Here is a 12,401-nt window from a genome sequence, read left to right as displayed (position 1 = left end):
CACCTGTCAATAGAGAAACAATCAGCATTTGAATATTTTTAGTTCTGTTTGGCTTCAAGTCATACAGTCCTTGTAATGGCATTGCCAGAATTTAAACATGCATTTAAGAGTTTGATATCCAATTTCCAAAGTAATGCAGGAGTAAGGACCAAATGTTTAAATCAGACCATTCTGCATGGGTGTAAATGATTCTTGAGAAAAAAATGGAGCGACACAATGTAGAATAGGAGGGATTCTATGTCTGAGGAGCCAAATCTAGAAGATTTCATGTACAGATATGTTGTCACTTTTCATCCATGAAACAAGCTCAGAGTCAGATCAGACCCTGGAATCTTAAAGGTCAGCTGTTATAATCACCTATGACCTGGGCTTGGACCTAAGTTGACCTCGTCCAAGTTTTAATGGTGTCAGTTACAACTTACAGTCCATGTAAAATTGATGCTACATAGTTGAGTAACGTCATTGCATGTTGAATATCATTTCATGAATCATCTACAAACTATTCTTCTTTCCTTGTTTGTTTTTCTGTCACTTCTAAATTTTCACGATTTGATAAAAGATGTATATGAAGATGTACATGTAATAATTTGTTGTCCAAAAATGTAAAAATGTTAGATAAGAGACTTGTAGATTTGGATTGAATCTTCTCATTGTAGTTTAAGTTTGTTTTGTGAATGTTCCTTGCTCAAGCAAATGTTGTACAATAGAATACATACACTTTGTATGTACTTCATTTGGTCACAAATAAAAGAATTTAGATTATACGCCTTGAATTGTCATTACCTTTGCCAGAAGATTGTTTTGAGCGTGTTTGTCTGTTTTTGTTTAAATCATATCTTTTCTCAAAGAAGAGTGTAGAAAGTACCTTACAAAAATAAGGTCATGAGGGTTAGATAGAATATAACAAAGACAGATTATGTCCTAGGAAATCTATACACAAACCATTACACACATACAAAACACATGATAAAGTGAAGACTGGTATATGATTCATATCTGTTGGCCATGGTAACATCAATAGATATTAACATGCACTACCGATATTCTGTCATGATATTCTGGTACTCAAATTTATTTGCTAAACAAATCTAAGGTTGATAACACTAAACCTTGAAAAGGACACTTCACTTCTGAGCATCAAGAAATTCATATAATCAACCTGATTGTTGTGCAAAATAATTGAAAATCCTTCCATGCGAAACTAAGATTTATATTTATCCAAAATAGCTAGATTACGTCTAAGTTCTGTTCAACCACGAAGGAATTAATCCGAATTGATAGAATTTCAGACACTCTTTAAACTTTGTCGGATTCGGATCACCCTCTTTCCAAGTCTTTAACAAAAGAGGACATACACATGTATCTCTATTTAGCCTTTGTTTCCTAGTTACAAATCGGCATAATCTCTCAACTCAGAAACAAAGGCAGTAAGCGCAAATAGATAAAAGAAAGGGCAGATAAAGAAGCCAAACTAGGTCATGCGTCATTGAGAAAATCCGACACAAAAGACTTTTGATGAACACATTGTTTCCTGGAGGTGCGGCACTGCAACCTGTCGGGCGAGATTTTACGAGAGTTGAGGCGAGACCTGGCGGTGGTGCCGGGTGTGCGAGAGAGAAGGTCCGGCGAGTTTTTCACCATGTACTGCCCAGGAACATGTCTAGCCGCGCTCCTGGTTTTGACACTGTTGGTTAAAGGAAGTAGTGCATTTACAGGTGAGAGTTAAGTGTTTCATAAAATGATCATTGATTTAACGGTCTTATTCGCCGTATTTAACGCATCATGATTAAAATACTTTGATTTTGTACATGTAATATAGAAAGGTTCAACGATTCATTTTTTTTCATATTGAGAACGAATATTTTCTCAGGAAACATGGCATTTGGGGAAAGTATTAATTCTTCTTACAAGTAGCAAGAACTTAGTTGAATTTACAATCATATTTTCAATATGTTTACAGACATCGTGCATTTTGGTCTCGTTTGTAACAAATCTTCCAAGCATTATCTATTATTCTTGTCGTTTTCATATTGCAATAAACGGCAATGAAATACAAGAATTCGAACATATTTCGTCCAAGCACAACTTACAACAGAGCACCAGATATGTTTATCCCGTATATTTGTTGCCTAGCCACCAGACTAAACCAACAGACACCCGGGGATATCTCAAAGTAAATATAGACGTGTTTGCTGTACGTCGCTAAGCGACGGCAGGTGATTTCGCTTCGGGCGTCAAACTCGTTTCTATTGAGCCGCAACACAGTAATTATCCCTGTCAGCGACACAATGGTGATTGCTAGTATAGAAGAATCTCTGCATGTGTGCTATGTCTGAGGCCCATACGAGATTGAATGTTACATATCTATCAGCTGGGTGAGCGCGTCTGAGATTTTTCTCGAAGATCAGTCGTCTTTATTCGTGCTTGACTTTATGAGGCTTTTGAAAGTGAAAAAAAGAGATCTCAAATCATGTTAGCTCACTGAAGAGCTAATCTTCCACTGGTTGTGACAGCGAAGACGGAAACTATGTGTAGTATTTACAGGTTCTTTGTATGTGGAAATTCCCGGTTTGCTCATTTCGACACGTACACTAGTACTGTACACTGAATACGGCTTAACGTCCCGTCCTGAGGGCTGCGGCCCTTTTGAGTAGTGTGCATGTCCGGTGAGCGACACAGCAGGGATTCAGTGATTCGAACTCACTGGTGACAGGGGCAGGCTTAGAATATAGGAATGGGGGAAGTGGGTTGCTTTTGTCCACGCTAACCGCACAGGTCTCAACGGATTAACAAACGACTCGTACACGGCATGCAATATTCAAGCATCTGGGAGGCTAAATCGTTATGTTTTTCTCACTGCACGTGTCTGATTCTGTCATGGATAAAGATATAATAAGGATATGGTAATCCTCCAGAAAGTGAAGCTATACAGTAAATTTATATTACGAGCGATCACTCCTATTGCTGAAATGCAAATGTTCCATTAATTTTGTTTGTGAAATGTCTCGAAATATTGTCATTCTTGATCTTCAATAGCCACATTGTCGAAAGCAAATTCAACTAAGCCTCAAAATTTCAAACCCCTTTGTGAGCCTTTGGCGATTTCCTAATTCCCGAAAAGACGGGAATTTAGCAATTTGGCGGTCGTTTTAAGACTTTTCTCGTCGCGGCCGGGAGCAGTACTGCAGATTAGGCTGTGAAAGGGTATACAGGTCCAACTTGTAAAAATGGGAAAAGTTGCACGATTGCAGGCTTAAAGCCCGTGTCCATCTTCCCAAACGTGTCCATACGTATTTCCAGACAATCAAAATGACCTTTGATACTTAGAAAAGACACCAGTTGACATAAAAAGGATTGGTTTGTAACCTACCCGCGAGGCCCTTGCATAGCCGTGACAGGCCATTAAAGCGCCACCTACATTCATATTCACACCATTTATTCTATGTATCTTACGAGTTTGTTAAAGATATAACATTTAGTGGACATCATCCACGTTCCCTTGACAACAAATATCGTTTCCTCATGCCCTAAATATGATAAAAATAAGGGCACCAGATCATCAACTTTTATAACAAACATCTGCAAAATATGGGCTAGTTATACACACTGGTTTACCGAAAACACCTAACTGTAATTTATATACAGCTAATAGCTCATGTCTGAAAACACCTGTTTGCATAGGCTAATGCAGAAGAAAACACGTTCAACGTACAGTTATGGACGACTAGAGATTAAGAAATTAACAGTCAATTTTGAAATCGCGCATACCCTCGAAACATTACGATTATATGCCCTAATGAGTGTGGCTATTGTATCACAGTACACCTAACTGACCAGTGCGGAAAGAGCATCAACATCAAAAGTCACGGCGGCCAGGTCAACTCCCAGGCGGCGGTAACATATCCAGCCAACACCGACTGTGAGCTGACTCTACAGGCCGACTCCGGGAAACACATCTACCTCCGACTGGAACGACTGGATATACCAGACGGAAGGTAAGGTCACACGATGATTGCAGTCACGTGACTGTGATGTAATCAATCGTCCGCCATCTTGGTTGGTTAAACCAAGGAGGTTAAAAATCACGTGTACTTAGTAGGCACGCAAAGAACATCTACCTCCATGTGGAACGATTGGACATATCAGACGGAGGGTAAGATCATACGATGTCACGTGACAGTGACGTAACCCATCGTCCGCCATGTTAGTTGGTTAAATACCCATTGAAAGAACATCTACCTCCGGCTGGGAAAAAAATCGACTATGTTTGCCTACCTTGGGTCTTTCCTGTTAGGTGACAACTTTCATGTAAGGCTTAGTCAGAAAGTCTCTGAAATGATAAAAGCGGCATTACTAATGTAAGAATTATACATCTAAGACTTATACCTAACCAGTTTTTAATCTCACGGTTGAAGCGGACAGAATTGCGGCGACAGCCTGCGTATTTACGACGGTCCCTCCGCGACAGGAAGCGTCCTAGGCAGCCCAATTTGCGGCTCCAGTGCCGGCGGGGAATATGAGTCAACAGGGGACGCCGTGACCTTGAAGTTCACCTCTGATTCCGACAATCAGCGAGGCAGTGGTTTCCTGCTTGTGTATGCCGCATTTGACAGTGGTAAGATAAACAATGGTGTAACTGATATAAACATTGTTAACTTGAAAGTATTGGTAAAAATAATTCCGAAGCAGTTTGAGATTAACTTAATTACAGTTCAACTTAACTTAAGAACATTGTTTTTCCCCTGTGATGTTAATTGAATTACACTTTGAGTCCACAGCTAGTTTGAATTTGATATTCATATAAAAAACAAATAATGACTTTATTACTTATATGTCCGTTAACGTTACATGATGTACCTTATATTTTACAGTAATTAAGATGCTATCCAAGAAGGGCATATGCACTGACAAAAACAATTTATCAATTTTGTGTGTTCAGTAAAACTATAAACGAATTGTATTGGTATTGCAATTATGCCTTTAGAATGCATACACCTTCTTTTCTTGATTGAATCTAAGATTAAAGGTCACAACGTATAGCCAGGAATGTCAGCAATCTAGCCCATGACTTTCTACTGATCGCAAATCAGTTTTGATTTAAACATCGTTGGTCATTTCTCCCAGGTTCTCCTTGCGACAATGCCGAGTTTGAGTGCGGGAACGGCCGCTGCATATCCCGGGACCTGAGGTGTGACCTGGCGGACCACTGCGGAGACAACACTGACGAGAGCAGCAGCGATCTCCACGCCAACTGTGCAAGTAAGGGGCGATCCTATTGGATGTTTGAAGTCACATGACTATAACGTGTTTCGCGCCCGTTAGTAGGTCAAAGATTCTGCCAACATGGCGGCAAAACTTGCACTAAAGTTGGGACGTTGGCTGTCGCTTGTTTGTTTGTGAACTCGTTTGTACAAACCGTTTTCCGCCAAATGCTTTGGAAGGATTCACTCCGAGATGTTCTATCCATCTGTTTCCCCTTTGGTTGTTGCTGTCCTTGGTGCTGATACCACAACAACTGAAATCCCACTTTCAAATTTACATCCTTGTCATTTGTACAACAAGGGGATCTATTTATCTGATTATTCTGTTGTTATTTTTTTCAAAGATGGAGTGTCTGGCGATGGCGTAACTGTTGCCCAGTCACGCGTTTCCCCTTTGGTTGTTGCTGTCATTGGTTCTGATACCACAACAATTGAAATCCCATTTTCATATTTACATCCTTATCATCTGTACAACAAGGCGATCTATATATCTGATTATTCTGTTGTTGTTGTTTTCAAAATGGGGTGTCTAGCGATAGCGTAACTGCTGCCAAGTCAAGCGTTTCCCCTTTGGTTGTTGCTGTCCTTGGTTCTGATACCACAACAATTGAAATCCCATCTTCAAAATAAATGAATATATAATATACATCTATACAAATCTGGTTATTTTGTTGTTGATGTTTTTTTCTCGAAGATGTAGCGGCTGTGAATGGCGTAACTGCTGCTCAGTCACGCGGCCTCGGCGTGGGAGTGATCGCCGCCATCGCGATCGCCGTCATCCTCTTCGTCGTCCTGATCGTCCTGGCCGTCTGCTTTTTCATCCTGCACCAACAGAGCAGCAGCGCCTCCCAGGGGATCGATTCGGAAAAGCAGGAGGTAAGGTTTCTCTGCGGAAAATTGCATGCCTTGATCAAACTACTTCCAATTCTAGCATTTAGACTTGATGATTTTATAAAAGTATGACAAACGTGTACGTTGTAACTTAGAACTTTGCCTTTTGAACTTTATGCTAATTGTAAATTGTTTTCGTCTGTAGGTAAAAAAAAATATATATCAACGTTTTCATTATACCGTTTTATGGTAAATTTTCAATTCTCTCTTCTGTAGATAAACACTATCAACATATGTTAACATTCTCATTATACTGTTTTATGCTGAAACACTATACTGGCGCATTTTGGCGACGCCGGAGGAGAGGATTGTATTTGTCTAATACACACAGTGTAGCGACATTCGATTCGTGTATTAATTATGATTCTAATGATCTCCTTTCTTTCTCTACAGCCTGTTCTACAAACCGTTGCTTACACCAGCAACCCGGCCATGGCCAAACCGGCCCGCGTGGATGAGGACAACCTCGCCATAACGGAGCTTAGCGAGTCATCGTCCTCGCTCCAGCCCCCTCCGGCCCAGCAGCCCCGTCCAGAGGAGCCCGAGCTCTACACAGAACAAGAGGCCACCGAGGAGGCTGCTAAGCCAGTCTACCCTGACGCGGTGCCCGGGCCGCCTACGTACATACCGCCCCGGTCTCTGTCACCTGCCGCGTCCCCGGCCAGGTCTATCACACCCGTGGAACAGGCATAAATGAAATGTATACTACTATGATAACAATATCATTGTTATTATTATAGCCTGTTGGAGTTTATCATTGAGAACAATGCTGCGTATGGTAAAAGTATTCATAAAGAGTTTTAAGATATAAATATTGTAAAAAAAACGTTGATCCAGAGATGTCTACAAAAACACAGCTTTGATTGAACTTCCTTGGAATGTGACGATTACGGTTTCAATAACTTTCATGTCTCTCCATGTGGTTTGAACGAAAAACGATTTCAAAACTTTTAGAACTTAAACATTTGCTAGTACCATTCCGTCGTTGTATAGTTTAATTGTATATACTATTCGATACTCTCCTTGGGTGTCAAATAATCTACATCTGATGGATACTGTGACAGAAATTGTAAAAAGAAATTGTAAAGAAAGTGGGAGTTCTTTATATACAATGAAAATATCTGTCACTGTCATACATATCGGGGACCAACCTATGGGTTTGATGGTGTCAATGGGAAGTTTAGAATGAGCAATAGTTAAGTATGGAAATGTAACTAATTACGGTTTTTGCACCCGTTTGGTAGTATGTTAAAGTATACTATATGTATATATTTTGGCCATCATGATAGAAAGTTGAGTATTGTGATAGAAAGCAGAGTGTTGTATCATGTACCATTAAAAAACAAAGTTTTTCCGTCCATTTATAAAATGTGTCAAATGAATATCACAAATAAAGACAACTTTTGTTGTATGAAACTGTACATATTGTCCAACAGAAAAGTTTACTTCCGTATACAATAGACATCTTACCGCTTTATAAAGCAGTTGTCGTAGCAACTACAAATTATACATACCAACAATTAAAAAATTGTGTTCGTCGATTTAGATTTTGACATAAAACAAAAACTGGGTCTTTTCAGCATGTAACGTAATATTAGCAGCAGCATTTGCTATGCAGTTATATATTCATATATTAAATCATTTCATCATCAACACATCTTCAGTCAAAATGAATAAGTGGATTTCAAAAACTACATTTCCATTACATGGAATTTTGACAAAAACATACAAGATACTACTTCTGGCTGGCAATATTATAGTTCCAATATAAATTTTCATACACCTGTTTAGAGCATAATCAGTTTTCAATGACCGGTGGTAAGACACCGTGCGCGCCTTTGTTCCATTGTTTGGCTTTAGACTTGTGGTTCCCTTTTCCACTTTTATGGCTTTTTAATGGAGGAAGATCAGTTTCAGTCGCAGCGTCTCTCTTTCCTGTGTTTACTTCAGTTTCTTGTCCGTTTCCTATCGGAGGAAACCTCAAACCGTCTTCATGATCATCTCGTGGTTTCAAAAAACTGAAGGCGTCTTCCTTTTTCATCTCGTTGAAATCTTTGAGTGGAGGAAGTTTCAGCTTCGGGCTTACCGAGCTCCGTCGTCTTTTCCGAACAGTCTCGAAGTGGCCGCTTCGTGTTTTTTCGGCTTCCTTCGGGAGAGGATCGTACTCGGGGGCCTTCTCGGGTGTTTCCGGTAATAATTCTCTCTTTTTCTCTCGTTTCTTTCGTTCCTCTTCTTTCCTTTGCTCGGGGAGAGACAAAATGGCGGGAAGGGACTCGTATGCAATGATTCGTCCGTCCCTACGTCCTTCTCGTAGAAGATCTTGTGATTTTTTCATCCGTTCGACTTTTGGATCCTTGGGTTTGAACCAACGGTCGGTGTCCTTCTTGATGGCGTCCAAGGTCATTCCCCCGTACCTACCGTAGTTGGAACTCATGTCTCCCTCGTATGGATTTTGACCTTGACTTTGTAGGGATAATTTCCGCATCAGTCCACGACGCAGACCCTCTATCTTCGATAAGGACTTGGTCAGCTTTTGGCGTTGTTGTTTGACTCGGTATTCTTCCGCTTGCCTTGTTTTCTCTAGTTGCCTGTGAAAATTAATCGAAGGAAAACAAATTCGACTTAGAATTTATACCCATTTTCGTGTCTGTTGTATTCTATTTTCAAAGATCTCTATGAGCTCATTCGTTTGTCGACTTTCAAAATATTATAATTACTTCCTGAAAAAACTCAAAAGTACTCAATGACTTCCTCCTGACATGAAAGATATATTCATACAAAAACGATTTTTACATGGTCCAGTATGCGTGTCTCGAACAATGAAAGACTGGTGACTTTTCATATGATAATTGACGACCCCAACATAGTACAAAGAAGGAAACTCGTCGTATAGTCAGTAGGATAAAAAGATAGCGAAATGAGGAAGTAATAAAGTAGAATTAAGTGTGTATGAATACATGAAAATCATTTAGGGGATCTTTTTCAAATTTCAATTTGGCGTATAGCAAATGTTTAGCAGTGTGTAAACCTGGAAAACCACACCAAACTATAATGTCAGCAGTTTATCTCCAAAATACTAAAGTCAATTTGGCAAAGTGGACGGGTTCCGTGTTTACGGAGAGCCACACCCCGAGTACTTTAAAGATCCCACCACACTTACCAAAAATACTAAGGATCCATCGTGAGTAGCTATAGATCGTCGTGAGTAGATCAAGTCGTGTCTAACACATCTTGCTCAATGTACCACAAAACGAGTGTGCTGTAAAGCAACAAACCAAATACCTGGTTAGAAAATCTGTCCGTTTCTTCTCTATCTTGTTGAGTACTGAGATGTGTTTCCTGTTGTGAGCTTCCGTCTTCTGGATAGCGAAGAACCGCCCCTGGGTCAGGCTGATTGACATGGCTAGCTTCTGCGTCTGCGCACAGCGGTACCTGGAACCGTGGGAAATGATTGGTTAAAAGGGCACATTTTACACAATACTAGTATGATAAAACATGTGGGGTCACAAGGAACATGGTACTTACAACGGATTAACGCATTTTTGTTAACTGCACGGAATCCCCAAATCCCAAACCGGTGCGGTACAGCTAGATAACTTCGCATTATTGCACCAGCCAGCTACTGATTGCACGAAATACGCTGGCAAATTAAACGGCTGCTACTGTACTTTAAATGAGAGTTTACTAGTTGGCAAAGTAAAGATCCATCGTCTTAAGTTGGCAGGGTTTAGGAACTTTCAAGACCTCTATGGCAGACCAATAGGCTTAAGAATAACCACAAAACACGCAAGCCAATCGTTGGTTTACTGCAAGTCCAGAAATGCCACATACATATAGTACTGGTTTGACCATGAAAGTCCGTGGAGTGGAATACGGTAACTGAGATCGCTGTGTTTGGGTCTTAGCGTCGTAGTAGACGAAGCTTTTCAAAATCTCTTTAAAACCCTTTTAAAAGGGCTGGTAACTACCGAGAGTCTTTTGAAGATTAAAAGCATTGAAAAGTGCTCGTAATAGTCAAGTATGAAGCTATAGACAAAACCTTTAGTAATTTGTTAATTAGTTAATATAATGTACATAATCTAGTTAGAAAGTTTCGTAGAGACTACTTTATATTGACAAAATTTTTTCATGGCTTGAAACGCGTCCGAACTAGATACTTCTTCTGAATGCATAATTTTTCAACAAATACATAATATTTCCTTATTGCCGTGCACTGCCTTGCGAACTTGTACATAAACCATAAACAGCAAAGCAACTATCACAATCGGTAGGAATGTGAACTTTGCCACCTTACCGTACCTTAAATAAAACAGCCGCCTTACCTTGTCTTGAAAGGACAGAGTGACTCACGCCCTTCTATCTAACCGAAGAAGACTAGGATCATGATTGGCGTCTTAATGATTGAAACAGTTTCTTAAGAGCTTCCAGGCGCAGCAAAGCCGACAGGTGTTCACATAACCACCACCTTAATCTCAAACACAAACCAATTCAAGATTTCTTACCTGGGAGCTTCTCAAGCGCGTGTGGTGTCCGCCACAAAGACCACATGGACGTACAAGGGTCCTTACGGGACGGAGCTAAGACGTTGAGAACTACTGTAAGGAGGGGTGTGTCAAGTATTGGCTCAGTTGCACCTTTTCGGATGCGGTATTTAGCGTGACCTGCTACATCTCGCTCAGCTGCGAATCTTTGCAGCCAGAACGCAAGAGTCGCCTTTTCCTTCCCTTGCAATGTAACAGTACCCTTTGCAATGCGTAGGCCGTGCATTATGCCCTTTTATCCTCCAACAAGTATCCTTTCTGGTGACAAATGGGAAACCTACAACAAAAACAACACCCGAGAGGGCTCCTTGACAGCTTACTGTAAGAGGAGCCCCTGTACACCGTTGCAGAGGCGGTGTAGGAGTATTCTTCCGTGACGATTTGTGTATAGTTACCAGTAGCCTGTGTTGACTAAACTGTCGCCAATGTTTGAGCAATGTCTTTTGATTTACATAGGATTTCCTCGTACTTCAGACGTGTTTAGAAAACCTGTCCTCCTAAGGTCGCTTTTAAGGATAATCCTTTACCCTTTAAGATACTCCAGAAGACGGAAAGTAAGGAAAAGGGCCGAGAACTTGGTGTGTGTTGGCCGGCTTGTTTATATATGAACTCATGGCAACAGTATGTTAGTTCTCCAAGCGCTAGCGGTCACGAACAATTGACGCCATACACAGGCGTTCCGTTACGCTTGGTCGGTCGTTTGCGGTCATGTCCGACGAATGGTCCGCTATATCGTCTACCGCATGACCGTAACGTACGGGTTACTGTGTATATTTTCTCACCATTGGGCTTGGCTATCTAAACAACATGGTGGAGGAAGGTTCTCTATACAATAACATAGCGGTTTTGATGAGTGATGGCTGCCTATCTCCCTCTGTACAAACCGACCATTGCTATAATGTTTGTTTACGGAAAACACAACTTTTGTTTTGCTTTTTCAAGTCTAGTTTATAGGCTCCTTTACTGACTCACACGTAGTGCTATTGACACATTTAAATAGGACAATAGTCCCCACCCCAACAACACTATTGAAAAGTCAAAAAGAGGAAGACTTAGCTAAAGAACATAAGTTTATAAGTACAATGTACCACCTAACATACATACATGCAAGATTTGATGTTGGTAACATTGTCACAATACAAAACAATTCTAGTACGGAAAATCAACAGAGAGTAATACTTTTTTTCTTCTTTCTCTATATGAAGCATGAACTATACAACCACTGTTTGCTATAGTATCTTTGGTTGATGGACAGATTGTAACAAAATAATTACCATGATAATAATACATTCTCTGACACACAAAGACTCAACCCACACCTTACGGTCAAGAAGCAGAATTTCTAATCACTAGACCACTCATGCCACCATGATCAGATATATACATGTACAGGTGAAATAATGACTCCAAACATGATACAAATGGGAATGATTTGACAGACCAGTGTTTATTGAAAATCATAAGACAGCTTCATATTGTGGACTGTTTAAAAATGATACAGGAAGAGCTTCTAGTTAAAGATGAACAAAAGATGTGACATGTAGATCTAATGCATGGTTAACTGTCAAGTGTATTCCAGTATACTTTTCAAAATAATTTAACTCAAAGTTATCATACATATGCTTGGAACCCTACATAATCCTATCTTAACTCTTGTTGTAGGCACCAAAATTCAGAAATACGTGTTACATTCTACTGTAAAATCCCC

General features: G+C 40.2%; 3 protein-coding genes across 3 annotated transcripts in view; 1 reads left to right on the top strand and 2 right to left on the bottom strand.

Moving 5' to 3' along the window:
• The first annotated feature begins 1,528 nt into the window (after positions 1–1,528).
• LOC118427660 (low-density lipoprotein receptor-related protein 3-like) lies at positions 1,529–7,573 on the top strand. Its single transcript, XM_035837553.1, has 6 exons — positions 1,529–1,715; positions 3,821–3,995; positions 4,416–4,615; positions 5,125–5,259; positions 5,956–6,137; positions 6,546–7,573. The coding sequence occupies exons 1-6, from the start codon at positions 1,640–1,642 to the stop codon at positions 6,843–6,845; spliced, it is 1,068 nt and encodes a 355-aa protein (XP_035693446.1). The 5' UTR covers positions 1,529–1,639; the 3' UTR covers positions 6,846–7,573.
• Positions 7,574–7,676: 103 nt separating this feature from the next.
• On the bottom strand, positions 7,677–10,883 carry LOC118427648. Its single transcript, XM_035837538.1, has 3 exons — positions 10,655–10,883; positions 9,435–9,584; positions 7,677–8,740 (listed from the first exon to the last, which is right to left on the bottom strand). The coding sequence occupies exons 2-3, from the start codon at positions 9,551–9,553 to the stop codon at positions 7,951–7,953; spliced, it is 909 nt and encodes a 302-aa protein (XP_035693431.1). The 5' UTR covers positions 9,554–9,584; positions 10,655–10,883; the 3' UTR covers positions 7,677–7,950.
• An 862-nt stretch (positions 10,884–11,745) lies between these two features.
• LOC118427631 (methylcrotonoyl-CoA carboxylase subunit alpha, mitochondrial-like) overlaps positions 11,746–12,401 on the bottom strand; it is a gene marked incomplete in the record, with an annotated part of 12,493 nt that continues 11,837 nt past the window's right edge. The window contains 1 exon segment of the mRNA XM_035837507.1: positions 11,746–12,381.

The sequence above is a fragment of the Branchiostoma floridae genome, chromosome 12 (genome assembly GCF_000003815.2).
Source record: "Branchiostoma floridae strain S238N-H82 chromosome 12, Bfl_VNyyK, whole genome shotgun sequence".
Lineage (NCBI taxonomy): Eukaryota > Metazoa > Chordata > Leptocardii > Amphioxiformes > Branchiostomatidae > Branchiostoma > Branchiostoma floridae.
Note: the sequence above shows the minus strand (reverse complement) of the source record. Positions and strands in the feature narration are given on the sequence as shown.